The sequence below is a fragment of the Drosophila miranda genome (genome assembly GCF_003369915.1).
Source record: "Drosophila miranda strain MSH22 chromosome Y unlocalized genomic scaffold, D.miranda_PacBio2.1 Contig_Y1_pilon, whole genome shotgun sequence".
Taxonomy (NCBI): Eukaryota; Metazoa; Arthropoda; class Insecta; order Diptera; family Drosophilidae; genus Drosophila; species Drosophila miranda.
In genome coordinates, this window is record NW_022881603.1 from 31483688 (window position 1) to 31502284 (window position 18597).

At 41.6% G+C, this 18597-nt stretch overlaps 1 protein-coding gene across 1 annotated transcript; it reads left to right on the forward strand.

The window, feature by feature from the left end:
* Window positions 1-340: 340 nt before the first annotated feature.
* Window positions 341-12700, forward strand: LOC117191267 (uncharacterized protein K02A2.6-like). Its single transcript, XM_033396180.1, has 2 exons — window positions 341-1212; window positions 12656-12700. The coding sequence occupies exon 1, from the start codon at window positions 356-358 to the stop codon at window positions 1151-1153; it is 798 nt and encodes a 265-aa protein (XP_033252071.1). The 5' UTR covers window positions 341-355; the 3' UTR covers window positions 1154-1212; window positions 12656-12700.
* Window positions 12701-18597: the final 5897 nt, after the last annotated feature.

An 18597-nucleotide genomic window follows, 5' to 3' on the forward strand; every position in this document is an offset into this window, starting at 1 on the left:
ACAACTTTAAGTTGAAAGCTGGTCTCGTATACAAAGTGGTGCAAGGCACGGACTTGCTGGCAATACCGAAATCATTAGAAAAAGAAATAATAGCCGACGCTCACAACGCAGGACACTTTGCGCTCAAAAAACAATGCATACCGTACAGCAGAGCTATTGGATTCCACATCTGGAAGGAAAAGTAATGCAGATCATAGGAAACTGTATGAAATGTATAATCTACAACAAAAAGCTTGGCAAAAAAGAGGGATTCCTTTATCAAATTGACAAAGGATCACAGCCGCTGTATACTATACACGTGGATCACCTTGGGCCTATGGATGCTACTTTAAAGCAGTACAAGTACATCTTCGCAATGGTTGATAGCTTCAGTAAGTTCGTATGGATGTATCCCACAAACATAACAGGAGCAGACGAAGTTCTCAAGAAGTTAAGGGAGTGGTCTGATGTATTTGGTAATCCGGCACGCATAGTAAGCGATCGTGGAGCAGCATTTACATCTTCAAGCTTTGAGGAGTTTGTCAAGGAAAAGAACATCGAACACATATGGAGCACCACAGGGGAACCAAGAGGAAACGGACAAATTGAACGCGTAAACCGATCTATTCTGAGCATCATTTCCAAATTGTCGTCGGAGGAACCTGGAAGATGCTATAAGTTCGTACCGCGAGTTCAGAGGGCTATTAACAGCACTGTTCATGTGTCTACAAAGCGTTGTCCATTTGAGCTGATGATCGGGGTAAAAATGCGTTGTGGACCGGATAGCGACATACTTCAGCTAATAGAAAAAGAGATGGTTGTTAACTTTGAAGACGAGAGGCAAAAGATGCGACAAGAGGCAAAAGAAAATATTCAGCAGGCCCAGGACAGATACAAGGAACAATTCGATAAAAAGCGGAAATGCGAATACGAATACAAGGTCGGAGATCTCGTAGCCATACGTAGAACACAATTTGTAACCGGAAGAAAGATGGCCAGCGAATTCTTAGGACCATACGAAATAACCAACGTGAAACGAGGCGGACGCTATAATGTTCGGAAGGCAGCAGACGCCGAAGGACCAAGCAATACGACCACAAGCAATGATAACATGAAACTATGGAGCTTTTCTGTAGAAAACGAGGACGCATGGTCATCAGGGACTGATGACTAATCAGGATGACCGAGTGTAAGAAGGAGTGGGCCAGCTGGCCTATTGAGGGGGCAGCGGAGATAAGCAACAGCAGTAATAACAGCAGCAGAGGAACAGCTGATTAGCAGCAACAGCAGTAGTAACAGCAGCAGATCAACAGCGGACATAGAAGAAGAGGAACCGAGCGAAGGAGTGAAAAGGAGAGAACAGCAGCATACGGACGTGACTCAAGCAGCAGCAGAAAATCAGCAGAAATAAGCCGTAACATTAAGAACTTTTGTAAGCACACATACCAGGCCACCGCGATAATAATACGAATAAACAATACTCTAAATAATATCTTACATGTATGTACTTGGATCAGCATTCCATGTAGCTGAAATTCTAATTTACTTAAATTACATTTTATTCCATTCAATAACTTAGAACGACTTTTGAATACACACACACACACACACACACACCGAGGAGAGAGCTTGCACGCCACAGTTTTGCATATTTGCCCCTTCCCTTTTCGAGGGGATTTTTTATACTTTTATTAATTTTTGCATTGGCCAGGAGATTATAATTAGTACTAGATCGTCTATCGGATAAACTGAACTTTTTATGGATTTCTGTAATTGAAAAAACCAATCGGATTGGTTTTTAGTAAAAAGAAAAATATTCAAACGATTTGGAGATAACAATTATTTGTTTTTCACCGGGAAATTAAATATCTCTAAGGACATGCAGCAGGCCGCAGAGAAACTTTTGTGGAATTTATTCACTTAGAATGCACTCAGCGACGACAAAATGTAGCTAATAAGATAATTACATTTTGCTGGCTTCCGCTCGGGCTGTAGTCTTTAAATTGCAGGCAAACTCACACAGAGGAAAAGGCAGTGCTGGTGGCAGTGGCACTGGCGGATGCTGCAGCATCAGGGTCTGCAGCAGAGTCAGCAAATGGCCCCGGCTACCTGGGTGCCAGCTCCGGGACTTGTGGCCGGGACACAATCTAGTTACATACTTTCAGGCGCATAACTTTGCACTTAAATTAACCTGTAACCTATTTTACGTCGCCTCCTGCCAGCAGCCCATAATGAAGGACCCGGCCCCGGCCCCGGCCCCGGCCATCCATCCTCGCACAGGATGCAAGTGCAAAACGAGCTGCATGAAGATGCCCCAAGGGCCGCGCGATAGAGTGGCTGTGACCGCCAAGAAGGAAGGTGGCAACGTCATCATCGCCATCATCGCTATCAACGCCAGAAACTAGTACCTTGCGTTAATTGCACGAATTTCATTCGGTCTAAATTAACGCCAATTTACTGTGGAGGTCACCAGTGAAGGAGCGCCGCGGTGTGTGTACAGCTAACAAGGCTCCCAGTTGAGAGGGAGAGCCGATAGTTGTGGGAAACCCGCCGTGCCAGAGGTCAAAGCCAACCTTAATCAAGGGTCTGTCTATGAATCCAGATTTAGATAGTATTTTTGAGATATTTTTAATTCAAGATTAATTTCGAATAAAGTTCTCTTTGTTGTGCTTTTCCTGTAGTAAAGTTCTAGTCAAATTGCACTTTAATCAATTCCTCTGCTCAACTTGGCCGCAATCCAGCCCCGACCCCAGCCCCTGCTAAGCTAACACTTTCCCTTCCACTTGGCAGCATAATTGACATCATTTTCGGTATAATTATGACAATATTCAAGGCTCTATTCGAGTCCATGGCTGATTTTAATGTGCACACAAAACATGCATTATCATGCGCGTCATCAGTGCCTCCGTGTGTGTGTGCGTGTGTATCTATGTGCCATGTGTTTCCCTGTGTAAGCCAAAGACGTGATTTGAATTCTAATATTTACTCAAAAGGGCTCTGCGCTGTGTATGTATGTCAGGGCAGGTCAACAGCAGAATGCTCCATATACTAGATCCGTAATGAGAATAAATTGTAAAGTTGATTAAGCTGTAATGCTTGCAATTTCGCAAGAAATAAACTAGTTTTCCCTTACACCTCCACTGGTTTCTCCTCCACCTCCACGGGACTTTTCTCTGTATCCTTTCCTATGGCTACCCTTTCAGGGACCACCGCCCACTCCTCATTTGTGTATCTTCTTGCCTGCTGCTTAACAATCCAAACCTGTCTGCCCATTCCGTTGCAAATTTTTAATTTATTACTTCTGTCGATGATTTTTCTACTACTTTTTTGGCGATTTAAGCAACATTTTTTATTTGGCCCAGTCATCCCCCAAGCATGCCACACCACACCACCCATAACATATCCACATGAACGATGGACGATACAGACGGGCTCTCGGACAATACGAAACTCGCGAAATTCATAATTTTGCATTTTTATACAAATTCCGCGAGCTTGTTCTTATTTTTATTTTTGGCTGAAAGAGTGCGAGAAACCAAGAGAGGGTGGAGAGAGATTCTTCCCCTTCTCAGCAGCAGGAGCATTGTTTTCCTTAATTAATGTTTAATCAGCAGGACTCGAACAAACGGCAAGAGCCGAGCATCAGCAGCACCGCGTCCCTGGCTGCTGACCAAAGCAACGAACCACATGCGATAATGGTCAAAATAATAAAAATGAACAGCTGAGCAGCAGCAGCAGCACCAGCAGAGGAAGCACCAGATCCAGCCCCAGCCCCAGCCCCAACCCACCCGGCGGTTGAGTGGTTTGTACACGGGTGGCTCGTGTGAGGCATGGAGACGGTGGCTGGCCTGGGCTGGGGTTTGGTTTTTAACGCTCGGGTGTGCGGCTTAAGGTGGCGCTGGCGATTGCGAATGCGAGTCCTGCATCCTCTGGTCCCGTCTTCGTGGGTATCGTTTTTTACCAATTTCCAGTGAACCGAAACCCGCGCGTTGTTTTCGCCCACACACACACACACAACCCTAGGGGGCAGGGTAGCTAGGGCGATGCAAAAACGTAAATGAAAACAAATCCGCGGCCAAGAAAAAATTAACAAAACACAAAACAAACTTTTGGGCGCATGTGAAGAGAGAGAAAGAGGGAGAGAGAGAGAGAGCACAAGGAAGCGTGGATGAGGTGTGGACTGTCAGGGACTGGGGGCAACATGGGACTGTCGCTGCACATTTTTCGAGCGTGCAAATTAAATAACTGCGGTAGCGGATTGTGTTTTTAAAAAGTTTTTATTTTACTTCTAACTTCACTGATATAGATTTAAGTAGAGGGTCACAAAGGATTCCGGACAAAGGGTTTGCGCGATCTTAATTTTTAGCTCGACTTTGCGGTGTCGCTTCTGGATCAAGACTGCCTTGAACTTTCTGATCTTTGCATCGTTGATCCCTTTCGGGAATAGTTTTTCTATAAACATTTCAATTGATTTCGCCATCCCGAGTATTGGATTTCGTCATCCAAAGAGAGAACTGTAAAATGCCTAAAGTGCAGGATCTGCAGAAAGCCAGGAGTGAGATTGTTTATGAGAAGCCGGGTGTGGGCAAACATTGGTTTTCCATTTAGGCGAGTGTCAAAGATTGGGATTGCGGCGGGAGCCCTTGAGATTGTACATCTTAGAAATCAATTAGGCGGAGGCCCAAGATTGAAATTGTTTTCTTTTTGGAAAGCCAAAGATTGTTTACAACTCGTATAAGAGCTCAATAGAATTGGGTACGTTAACTCCCCCCCATTCTTAAATGTTTCGTCCCGATACATTTTGAAGTTCTGATAGAGCTCTAATTTCTTCTGACAGTATTTGAATGTTGCTTTCCACTACTTCTTCTGACGGTATTCGTATTGATTTAATAAGTACAAATTTGGTTAATTTATAGCCGAAGTAAAATAACATTATCAATATCAAAATGATTAAGAATAATGTTGTTAATGGTAAGGCCGTATTACCTAATGTTATAAGGGGATTTAAAATATTAACATTATCAAAAGAAAATTGCTTATGATTCGATTGTATATAATAAACTAATTCAAAATCGCTATATCTATGATGCGATATATATCTTAGAATTTTACCCTTATCATTTATGTGGGTTATATTATTTATTACAATTGTGTTGTTGAATATAAGGAGATACGATCCTAACAAAGTAGTATTGTCTACGATATTTTTGCCTGAAACTAATATGGAGCCATCCTGAATGATGTCTATTTCTTTGTTTTTTTCCTTTTTTTTTAGTGCAGTTGGCTTTAAAGCCATTAAGTAAATTGGTGAAACAGGTCTTTTTTAAATTTATTTGTGCGTAATTGTTAAAAGTTTCACTTTTAAAATTATTCATTAAATAGTATTTCTCCTTACATTCACAAACTTTTTCACTTATAACTAACATTCCATCATTTTGTGAGATGGCTCTTGCATGGTAAAACTTGCAAATATCTTTAATTTGAGGATATTTTATGTAAATGATTATTAAATCAGCATTTCGAATTATTTTAACCGTTGCAATGTCCAGCAGATCAGACAGTTCAACAGGATGTTTTTCATGCTTATAAATGTCCTCTATTTCGTTTTTATTTAAAATGTTTGTGTTGCAAATGTTTACTTTTAAGAGGGTTATGGTATCAACTAAATTTAGTAGGTCAAAAGTTATTAATTTTAAACGATGCTTTCTCAGTATCGTTTCTTCATTGAAGATGACATTTTTTAATGAATTTGATAGCAATTCAATTTCTTTGAAAAATTTGGAATTTATTACAAATTGTTTATTATTATTTTCAGTTAATTCATTTACTTTATTTTGTATTTTCAAAAAGTCGTCATGATCAGGGCTGCCTGCTATCCATTTCCAAATGGTACCTAATTCATTTATTCCCCTTTCATTCCGTTTTGGAACTAATTCTGAAATCATTATTTTTAATAGACTTAAGTCCATTGATATTTCCCACTCATCATCTGAATTAATTGCTTTGTTAACATATTTGGATTCTTTATCAATTATCTCTCTATAAAAACTCAAATTAGTAATATGGAAAAGTTCAGCGTATGTTTCATAAGTGTAAACGTCTCTGTCGTCTTTGAGCAATAGATAGTCACTATGCGTATAGTCAATTACTTCCGAAGTCGTCAATATAACAAAAGTCAGTATTAGTATATTCGCATACATTTTCTGGAAAAAAAAAATTTAATATTTGATGTTATCTTTATGTATAATTCTGTTTCTATTGTTGATTATAATTTTATTCGGTCGATTTTCCTTGACTACCTGCTTTTTGTATCGGGATTGAAGTTTATTTCTTTCCCCGAATTTCTTTTCATAAACTACTTCTCCTATTTAATAATCTTTTTCTCTTCTATCTTTGTTATGTAGCTTAAGCATTTTGGTCTGAGCTTCCTTAAGTAATATTGGATTATGCTTGTGTTCTATTTTGTTATACAATATGTCATATGGCATTTGATTGGTCGTTGAATGTATGTTCAGGTTATATTTCAGTGCCGCCCTTATTATTATTTCTGAATAATCTGTTAGATTTAGTTCATCCTTGATGCACCGCGCTATTTCTGTTAGTGTGGAATGTACCCTTTCTACCTGACCATTTGAGGTGCTGTGTCTGGGATCAGCATAATAAATAGTTAAGTTACTTCTTTGTATGAATGATCTAAATTGTGCTGAAGTAAAGCTTGGTTCGTTGTCAGTCATTAAAGATGTTGCTAACGGAAAGTGTTGCAAAATTTCCATTACCTTATTTTCAATGTTTAATTTACTTTGAATTTCCTTGACCACCAAGTATTTGGAATTTTTACAGGGTGTCTGTGATATTTGTTTTTGTTACAGATCTCACAATTTTTTATATATTCTTTTAATTTTTTGTGCAGGTTTGGCCAATAATACAGCTTAGTTATTTGTTTGTAATTTTCGTCTAGTCCTCTATGGGCTCTGCAATGTGTTTCTTCTATAATTATAGCTTTATCTTCTGAATTTACTACATCTTGGAGGAACTTTCTCGTGAAGAGAAATTTATTTATGAAGTTTTCCTTTAGCTTATTTTGGATAAGGTATAAATCTTCTAAAGTGCAGTGTATTCCTGTGGTTAAGTGAGGCTGAATAAATTATTTTAAAATGATTAGCAGATTGTCTACCGTATCAAATTCAATAATATGTCGGGTATTTTCATAAACTCTTACTAACTCATGAACTGTGAATCTCCCTTGCGCTAATAGTAGCTGCTGTTTAAATTGGTTTAGAGGCTTGCTAGTCTCTTGAATGACGTTTTCAAAACTACTCTCTGCTGAATGCTGAGTATTTATGTCTGATTCTGATTCTGTCTGGTCGACATCACTATCTGTCATATGATTTATTTTAATCCGAGATAAAGCGTCCGCTACTACGTTAGTTGAGCCTGGCTTATAAATGATTTTTGGTGTGAAACTTTCTATGAAGTAATACCAACGTTTTATTTCAACATTTGGATTTTTTTGCGACATTGCAAAGGACAAAGGTTGGTGATCTGTATGTATTTCAATTCCAACCACTCCGTATAAATAATTTCGCAAATTTTTTAATGCCCATACAATAGCTAATAATTTCTTTTTATTAGTAGCATATAATTGCTCGGTTTTACTTAAAGTTTTAGAAATAAATGTTATAATATATGCTATGTCCGATGCATCTGTGGTTAATGTGAATTTTTTATTGTAATCTGGTTGTACTAATTCAATATGTGCTATTAAACTGTCCTTTAAATTATTAAATGCTCCCATTGCTGGTTCATCCAGCTGTATTAATGTTTTCTTGGATGCCCTTCGTGAAACTTTCCCATTTACTCCACTCAGATATTTTGTTAATGGTTTGGCAATTGTAGCATAATTTCGGACAAATTTTCTGTAATACCCTGTTAGTCCTAAGAAGCTACGTAGCTCTCTGATATTTTTAGGAATTGGATAGTTTTGTATTGTGGAGATTTTGTCTGGATCTGTTTTAATGATATTTTGGGAAACAATGTATCCCAGAAATTTGGTTTCCAATTGAAAGAATTTAGACTTTTCCAGGGAAATTTTCATGTTAGCGTTTTGCAATATCTGTATTATATGAATTAGATCTTTATAATGTTGTTCTATAGTTTTTGAAAATATTATTATATCGTCCATATAGACGTGAGAAGTTTTCCCAACTTGTTCTCTAAGTATATCGTCCATTGCCCTTTGGAAAATTCTAGGAGCGTTCGTCAATCCCATAGGCATTCTTAGAAATTCATATTTGCCGTTATTTATGGAAAAAGATGTTTTTTCAATATCTGATTCCCCCATTAAAATCTGATAGAAACCTGACTCTAAATCAATGGCCGAGAAATACTTTGCCTTACCTAAATTGGCAAGGATTACTGAAGGATCTTGCATAGGGTATCTATCCAGTATGGTGTTTTCATTAAGTTTCTTAAAGTCTATTACTAATCTATGTTTAGGAGTTCCGTCCTCATTTACTCCCTTCTTTGGTACTACTATTACCGGTGAATTATATGGGCTTTTACTAGGTCTGATTATACCTTCATCTAACATTTTACTTATTTCGTTATTAACGAAATCGTTAACCGAATAAGCGTATGGATACTGCTTGCCATATACCGGTCTATCATGTTCAGTGTTAATCTCTCCTTTTATATCCGTTCTGAACGGTAACTGTAAATTTATATTGGCATGGTCTTCTTCGATGATAGATAACATTTTCTCTCTGAGATTTTCTAAATTGTCCTTTTTGTAGGTTATTGTGTTATACAATTTCATTTTTTTTAAATTCAGAATTTGCATAATTTTGAATGTCGGATATTTCTCAAACTTTTAAATTGTTCATTGTCGGATAATTCAACGACGGCGTGTTCAGGATTCTTTAATCCCAAACTATTCGAACTTTTAGTGTCGGATAATTCAACGACGGCGTGCTCAGGATATTTTAATCCCAAACTATTAAAACTTTGGATGTCGGATAATTCAACGACGGCGGGTTCAGGATATTTGAATCCCAAACTATTGACGGATAATTCTTCGTCGGCGTGCTCAGGGTTTTTTGATCCCAAGCTATATAAACTTCCTTCTACCTTTACTGAATCACTTTTCATTTCTTTTTCTTCTTCAAAATATTTTTTTATTATATATTCCTTCAACGGAAGGATGGTTTTTCCTTCTATAAAGGTTAATTTGTTTAAAGAAAGGACCTCGTCATATATTGGTTTCTCCTCATTGTCTTTATAACTTAAAGTCCCCTTTCCTGTATCAATAACAGCTCCGATTTTCTTTAATAGGTTAAATCCTATTAGTAAAACTGCCTCCATTCCATCTATTTCATAAAACACTTGTTTTGTGTTGAAAATAGTTATATTATGGAAATATTTAATTCCTGAAAACCCATTCACTGTAGCAACTTTCTTATAAATTGATAATTCTTTTTTATTTTCGTAAATTCCCTTTTTTATATAACAGGAAGTTGCTCCCGTATCTATCAAAACTTGTAATTCTCTGTTTATTTTTTTATCTACTCTTTTTAAGTAGGGCAGACCTACTTCGGGGGCTGATCTAAAAAATGGTCCTCCTCAATGTTATTTATCCGCATTGCTTTATTAGCCGGTTGTTCCGACATTTCGTTTGTCTTTCGTTTCTGCTGATTTTCGTTAGACTGATTATTCGGTACTACGTTTGCCCTAAAATGCTGAGCTTGGTTATAATTGTTATTATTTCTCCTATAATAACCGTTAGTATTCTCCCGATAATTTCTATTATTATTATTTCCCCTGAATTGATTGCTGTTCTGTCGGTTCTTGATTTGTATCAATTCGTCTACATCCATTGGTTCTGGGGCCTGATTTTGTTGTCTATTACCCAAGAAATAGGGTTGTCCCCATGACATGTTATTCCTCTGAAGATCCCTTTTTTGGTCGAATGGTGAACTATTAGTCCTTGGTTGTCGTTGGTTGAATCTTAATGTATTGTAGTTATTATTCCCTGAATTTCTGGGGCCACTGAATTGGTAGGCAAATTGGGCCCGAATGTTATTTGATTGCAATTCCTGTACCTTTGCCAAGGCATTCGGTAAATCTGGGGGATTCAATGAAAATAGGATTTCTGCAATGCCGCCGTTTAGGCCAGTGACAAAAATGCGTAAGGCATTGTATCTAATTTTCTTATTTGATTCTTTCGTGATTTCACTGTCCTTTCCGTGAGTCATTATTGTCTTATTTATTAACAAGGTCATTTTCTTGTTAACCTGGTTATAGAAATCTATTATTGAAAGGTTCCCTTGTCGGAGAACGCTTAACTCCTGTTCTATTATGTAAATTGGTCTCTTGTCACTGTAAACAAAGTCAAGTCGTGAAAGTATGGCATCAAAATTTAAAACTGTCCCGTGGTTGGTCAGTGCGTCATGTGCTGGTCCTGTTATTTTATTTCTCAAAATTGTTAAGCTGATATAATATTGCTTACTTCCTTTCTTATATAACTTCACAGCAGTTTCTGCAGCTTCCCTCCATCCTACGTATTGGTTTAATCCACCATTGAAAATTGTTAGGGATTCTATTACCTTTAATGTGGTGTCATCTTTTATTGTCTCGTCTATTGCTTCTGCCTGATAATCTGATACCTGATCGGATTTAGTTTCTATTTGTTGTTTTAAATTTACAATTTGCTCCTGTACTTGTGAAATTTGAAGTGCTATCAATTGTTTGACCAGATCTGCAGTGAGATCGGTCCTTGTTTGTGAGTTAATCATTTTTAGTTTTTCAAAATCTAAAGTTAGTTGATCCACCTTAAATTTTTCTTATATGTTTGTTTTTATAATCTAATATAACCTAATTGAACTTATATATTTATTAATACAACTTTTGCTCACGGACTATCCGGTAGGGGTCGTCCTTCTTAGTTTGGCTGACAGATCTTCGAACGGGTCTTCCTTCTTGATTTGGCTGACAGGTTTTCGAACGGGTCTTCCTTCTTAAATTTCTTTGTTTAACTGGGCCTTCTGGGGGTCTTCCTTCTTTGGTTTAGCTGATATTTTCACTTTCTTTGTGTTTTGGTTTGGTTGGTTTTGTTTAAAAACTTTGGTTTTTTTGTTTTTTTTGTATTTTTGAATTGTCTTGATTAGCTTTTGTATTTATTTGTATTTGTATTGTATTTGTATTTGTATTTGTATTTGTATTGTATATTGTATTTATTTTTGCACACCCTAAGCTCCGGTTTGTTTCCTTTTTATCTCACTTTTTCTTATCTTATATCTCACAGTCACTCCGCGTTTTTATATCTGAAGGATTTATTCCATTAATTAATTGTCCTTCGGGTTTCGGCACGACGCAACACTTTTATTATTCGGTGCTTTTTATACAATGTCGCCCCACGTTGGGCGCCAATTAAATAACTGCGGTAGCGGATTGTGGTTTTAAAAAGTTTTTATTTTACTTCTAACTTCACTGATATAGATTTAAGTAGAGGGTCACAAAGGATTCCGGGCAAAGGGTTTGCGCGATCTTAATTTTTAGCTCGACTTTGCGGTGTCGCTTCTGGATCAAGACTGCCTTGAACTTTCTGATCTTTGCATCGTTGATCCCTTTCGGGAATAGTTTTTCTATAAACATTTCAATTGATTTCGCCATCCCGAGTATTGGATTTCGTCATCCAAAGAGAGAACTGTAAAGTGCCTAAGGTGCAGGATCTGCAGAAAGCCGGGAGTGAGATTGTTTATGAGAAGCCGGGTGTGGGCAAACATTGGTTTTCCATTTAGGCGAGTGTCAAAGATTGGGATTGCGGCGGGAGCCCTTGAGATTGTACATCTTAGAAATCAATTAGGCGGAGGCCCAAGATTGAAATTGTTTTCGTTTTGGAAAGCCAAAGATTGTTTACAACTCGTATAAGAGCTCAATAGAATTGGGTACGTTAACTTGCACGTACCCATAATCAGTCGAAAGGGTAGGTACATTGTTGGTGTCCGTCTCGGGGGCAGTTGGGTGGCGACCATTTGGCCAAGCGACAGTTGCCCCACCAGCCCCACCGCTCTCCGCGGCGCAGAACAGAAAAAAAATGTATGAGAAAGTTCTGAATTTACGCGAAATAAAAGTATTTTGGAGAACGGGGCTTGAAGCTGGAGCTGGAGTTGGAGATGGAGATGTGACCTGGAGAAGAGGAAGCGCTAAAAATGGCAATGATAAAAATTGTTGGTAGCCTCAGCCCCAAAGAGTTGCAGGTGGTGTGAGCGAGGGCTGGCCAGACGACAACCGAATGGGTGTTCCTCTCCAGCCGCACAAACAAGCCATACATAAAGATCGGATCGCCATTCCCATACAGAGGTGGCCACAAATGGGGTGCTGAAGTTACTTTTTTAATCGTATGAGATACAGTCTCCGTAGGCCTTCGGATGGTTAACCGCTGCCTTGGGGATTAATGTTAGTTTGCTAAGCCAACATCATCTCTATGGGCACTCAAATATGCTATTCCTTCCGTTAGTTTACTTAACTGCAATAAGTTCAGCGACCAGCTACCTGCCAAAATCAATAATAGATACCCGGAACTCCGCTAATCAAGGCTTGTACGGTTACCTCTTGTACATTTAGGATATATGTATGTAAAAAGGAGTGTGCCAGCTGGCCTATTGAGGGGGCAGCGGAGATAAGCAACAGCAGTAATAACAGCAGCAGAGGAACAGCTGATTAGCAGCAACAGCAGTAGTAACAGCAGCAGATCAACAGCGGACAGAGAAGAAGAGGAACCGAGCGAAGCAGTGAAAAGGAGAGAACAGCAGCATACGGACGTGACTCAAGCAGCAGCAGAAAATCAGCAGAAATAAGCCGTAACATTAAGAACTTTTGTAAGCACACATACCAGGCCACCGCGATAATAATACGAATAAACAATACTCTAAATAATATCTTACATATAAACCGGTCGCGTACTGCCTGTGTAAAGTGAAAAAAATTTAAAATTGTGTGTCTCATGTCTCAGAAGCCGGCAGCAGACGAAGCGAGACGGAAAAGCAAAAATTCGGTGCAAAAAAACTGCGCATTAGACTCTCAGAAGCCGCAAGCAGAGGAAGCGAGACAGCGAGTGGGTGAAAAGAAGAACCGAGAAAAAAGGGTTGTTTCAAGCCGGCTGCCCACAAGAGTATTGCGCAGTAGAATTATAATGGAAAATACAAGTGGACCACCAGCCGGGAATATGCAGCAAAACGCGAACGAGGAAGCGATGAGGTCAACACTCCTAGAAGAAAACACACAGACGCTCTAACAGCTGGTTCAACTGCTCTCGATGAAAATAAATGCTGATGAAATAGACAAGAAAAATGATGCAAAGCTGGTAGTGGAAAATTTTGCCAAAATTATTCCAGAATTCAACGGAGAAAATATGTCGGTACAGCAGTGGTTTATTAACTTCGAGCTAAACGCTGAAGCATACGGACTAAATGACAAACAAAAATACGTGCAAGCCCGAGTAAAAATGACAGGTACAGCCGCTCTTTTTCTCGAGTCCACAGCAGTGTATGAGTACGGCCAATTGCGTCACCAACTTTTACAGTCGTTCGAGTGTGAGCGTTTATGCAGTGCGCAAATTCACAATCAATTGTCTATGCGAGTGAAGATTGCCGGCGAAAGTTTTCACGAATATATACTACAGATGAAACGCAGTGCTGCACGTGGGACAACAGACACGGAGTCGGTGATGAGATACATTGTCGACGGACTGAATTTAAAAACGGATTATAAGTACACCTTGTATGGATGCAGCTCATACAAGCAGCTGCAAGAGAAGTACGAAATCTACGAAAGAACGCTCGCGGTTGATGGGGTTTGGCCCCGAAACAAAAAGACTCACAGCCGTTCGGAAAGAAGTCCAATTTCACCAAATATGAAAGGAAGCAACACTGCTACAATTGTGGATCCCATTAGCATCTACGCAAGGATTGCCGAGCTGCATTAAAGTGTTTCCGCTGCAATCAGACTGGACACATGTCTAAGGATTGCCCGAGTGCTGCTGCCGTAAACGTTGCATACGAGGAAAAACGCCTGAAGTATCTTAAAATTAACGACGTGCAAGTCAAGGGGCTCATAGACACCGGTGCAGATGTTTCCCTATTAAAGATGTCAGTGTTCGGCAAAATGAGTGGTATCCATCTGCAAGCCAGTTCGTCAACTTTGAGGGGACTTGGAAACAACATCACACGCTCCGCTGGGCAGTTTACGGCAGAAGTGGAGATCGACGGAATGCGACTGGCACACAAATTCCTTGTGGTGGCCGATCATGCCGTCGGATGCGAATTGTTGCTTGGACACGACTTTATATCCAAGTTCACAATGACATCAACGCCAGGAGGATATAAGTTTTCTCCCCTGCCGGGGGAGGAAACTGAGGACACCAAACAGATAAGTATTTACAACGTGGTCGAAGCAAATACTGACATAAACATACCATCGCAGTTCAGAGATGCGGTCCAATCAATGATTCAGGACTTTACTGAAAAGAAGCAGACTGCAGTGTGCCCGATCATGCTGAAGATCGTACCGGACGAGAAAATAGCGCCGTTTCGACATTCGCCAAGTCGAGTGGCCATCAGCGAAGCCGACTTTGTCAATTAGCAGATCGATGAATGGGCCAACGCTGGGATAATACGACGCTCATCATCAAATTTCGCCAGTCGGACTGTAATTGTCAAGAAAAAGGATGGGATCAGCCGGGTCTGCGTGGACTATCGTCCGTTGAACAAGATGGTCTTGAAAGATTGCTTTCCCGTTCCAATCGTTGAAGAGGTGCTGGAAAAACTGGAAAATGCTAAGGTGTTCACCATCATGGACTTAGAAAATGGGTTTTTTCACGTTCCTGTGGAAGAAAGCAGCAAAAAATATACGGCGTTCATAACGAAGGCCTCTTTGAGTTCAACCGTGCGCCTTTCGGTTTTTGCAATTCGCCAGCAGTTTTCATCCGTTTTATAAGTTTTGTATTTCAAAACCTTATAAATGAAAACATTCTTGACCTGTACATGGACGATATCGTTATACACGCTGAAACCGCCGACGAATGCCTGGGAAAGCTGAAGAAGGTTTTCGATGCTGCAGCTGAATACGGGCTGAAGATTGTGAGGGAGCGTACGCTCGACCCACATTTTTTCCGCCCATCAGTTCGCCGTCATTTTCCCATTGGAGGGACCCGAGATTACGTTATTAGAATTAAGATTTTTGACTTTTCTTTATTGACTTTTCAGTTTTAGGTTAAGGAGGGGGAAGGCCACGAAGGCTACATGACATTAATTTTATATATTATACGGCCCAAGGGGTCTCTAAGCCCCACGTAGCTTATTATCTTCTTTAAAGGGTGGGGCAAGTCGCGATCACGGCGGACGCCACTGGCTTTTCAGAACCAAAACCCAACAACAACGACGCAGCAGCAGCCAAAACGAGAGAGGAATACACCGAGGACCGAAAACCAACGGCATCGACGCAGCAGCGGCGTGAATACACCGAGAAAGCAGAAACCCAACGACGCAGCAGCAGCCAAAGAGGGAGAGGGATACACCAAGAATCGAAATCCAACGGCACCGACACAGCAACGGCGAGGAATACACCAATAACCGAAACCTAACGGTACCGACGCCAAAACGGGGAGGAATACACCAAGAAACAAAACCCGAAAACAACGACGCATCAGCGGCCAAAGAAAGACGAGGAATACGCCGAGAACCAAACTCAAAAACAACGACGCAGCAGCGGCCAAAGAGAGACGAGGAAAACACCGGGTTCCAGCGAACCGCCGGCATCGACGCGGCAGCGGCAGAAGAGAAACGCCGAGAACAGCGAGCCGCCGGCATCGACGCAGCAACGGCAGAGGAGAAGCGCTGAAAAGATAAGATAACAGCATCAACGCAGCAACGGCAGAAGAGGACCGCTGAGAACAGCAATCAAATCCAGCAACGACGCGCCAGCAGCGGAAAAGAGAGGCGAAAGTCACCGGCGCAGCTATAGACGCCGAACGACGGCGCCGGCCCTCTGCCGCCGCGGAAGATGACGACGCTAGCCGGCCACGCTGACGCTGGATCGGAGAGCCAGCAGAACGCCGGCTCTGAGCTGGGAAAACGTGGAAGGAAGAAGAGAAGTCGATTGGGAGCAGTCGTAGGAGTCGGACGTGTTCGCGGAAAAATTCGAGTGGCTTGGAAAAAGTAAAAACACGTGGCGGCCCGGATCCACGCCAACGCTATCAGTGACACGGGGAAGATCCGGCATCGACGCTGCGCTTACGGGGAGAAGACTCTGCATCGATACTACACTTACGGAGAGGAGATCCTGCATCTACGCTGCACCCACGGGGAAGAGCAGGCTTTCTACGAGTACAAGCGTGGCAGTTCAGGGGTAAGATAGTCTCTAGACGTGTATACGGGCTGCTGAGCGGTGCGATAGGTAGGGAACCAAGAAAGAATAAAGTGAAATGTAACGAATATAACAGAAACATAGCACGACCTCCAACAATCTATACACTAGGGAACCTGGAGGCCCGGGGCTTCATCTTCTCTGCCTTTCCTCCCGCCTCTTGCCCGAGTCCGTGTGATTCCATCCAGTAGTTCGTAGCCCGCCAGGGTCCGGCGATTGCCTAGGCGTTCTCGGTGATACCTGTCGTTGTTCCCTCCGCATGATTCCCTCCAGTAGTTTGTGACCCCGCAGGGTCCCGAGGCCGCTATCCGACGATCTAAGCGCCCCCCGGTGACTCCTGTTGGTGTCTCGCCTGATCCCCGTAGTTCCCTGGGCCCCGAAGGGTCTGTCCGGCGATTGCCTAAGCCCTCTCGGCGATACCTGCCCTGTATGATAAAGATTTTCGCAGTATTGTTTAGCCCGATAGTGTCCCGTGAGTGCTATCCGGCGGTTGCCTAAGCGCTCTCGGCGATACGCGTCGGTATTCTCGTACTCGTAGTAATTCTTAGTTCGGCGGTGTCCCGTAAGTGCTATCCGGCGATTGCCTAGGCACTCTCGGCGATGCTTGCCGGTACCCCCGACCCTCGTAGTAATTCTTAGTTCGGCGGTGTCCCGTAAGTGCTATCCGGCGATTGCCTAGGCACTCTCGGCGATGCCTGTCGATATCCCTGACCCCCGTAGTAATTCTTAGTTCGACAGTCTCCCGTAAGTGCTATCCGGCGATTGCCTAGGCACTCTCGGTGATGCTTGTCGGTATTTCCGCATAGCAAAGTTCCCCTTTCCGCGTCGTAGTAATTCTTAGGCCGACAGGGTCCCGTAAGTACCGTCCGGCGATAGCCTAGGTACTCTCGGCGATACTTGTCGGTATTTCCGCATAGCAAAGTCCCCTTTCCGCGTCGTAGTAATTCTTAGGCCGACAGGGTCCCGTAAGTACTGTCCGGCGATAGCCTAGGTACTCTCGGCGACACCTGTCGGTATTATCGCATAGTAAAGACCTCCGTATTGATTCTGAGTTCGGTGGGGCCCTGAAGGTGCTGTTCGGCGGTAACCGGAGTGTTCTCGGTGAAACCAACTGCCCCAACTGCAACTATAAATATTGCTGTAATTTCGACCCTGGAGTAGACTGAGATATGTACCCCAGCCCAGGATCGCTTCCTTACAAGATGAAGTGGAAGAAGTGCCGATTTCTGCAGTCGACCATAACATTTTTGGGTCATCAAGTTGGAGGAGGTGAAATCAAGCCTGAATTGGAGAAAACCAAAGCCGTCAGCAAGTTCCCGATGCCGAAAAACATAAAGGCTGTGCAGTCGTTTTTAGAATTAACTGGGTTTTTCCGTAAATTTATAAGAAACTATTCGCTAATCGCCAAACCACTGACCAATCTGCTGCGAAAAGATGTCCCATTTAAAATGAGTCTGGAGGAGCAGCAGGCGTTCGCTACATTAAAGGAAGCATTGGTGAAAGAGCCGGTCTTGAAACTTTATCGCAGGAATGCAAAAACCGAGATACACACTGATGCGTCAAAGGACGGGTTTGCAGCGGCGTTGTTACAATGGCACGAAGGACAATTGCATCCGATCTTATTCTGGAGTAAGAAAACCTCGGAGTCTGCAGCACGACAGCATAGCTATATACAGGAAGCCAAAGCAATTTTCCTAGCGTGCAAAAAATTTCGTCAGTACATACTTGGAACCAACTTTAAGCTCGTAACGGATTGCGCTGCTTTCAAGCAAACGTTAAACAAGAAGGACGTTCCGCGGAAGGTAGCCCAATGGGTCCTGTACTTGCAGGACTACGACTTTGAAGTGGAACACAGGACCAGGAGAACGGCTGAAGCATGTGGATTGCCTGAGTAGGTACCCAATTGATGTCATGATGGTATCTTCGGAAGTCACAGCAAGAATTAAGAAAGCCCAGCAGGAGGATACGATGATCAAAGCAGTTTCCGAAATTTTGAAAAGTAAACCATATGACAACTTTAAGTTGAAAGCTGGTCTCGTATACAAAGTGGTGCAAGGCACGGACTTGCTGGCAATACCGAAATCATTAGAAAAAGAAATAATAGCCGCTCAAAAAACAATGCATACCGTACAGCAGAGCTATTGGATTCCACATCTGGAAGGAAAAGTAATGCAGATCATAGGAAACTGTATGAAATGT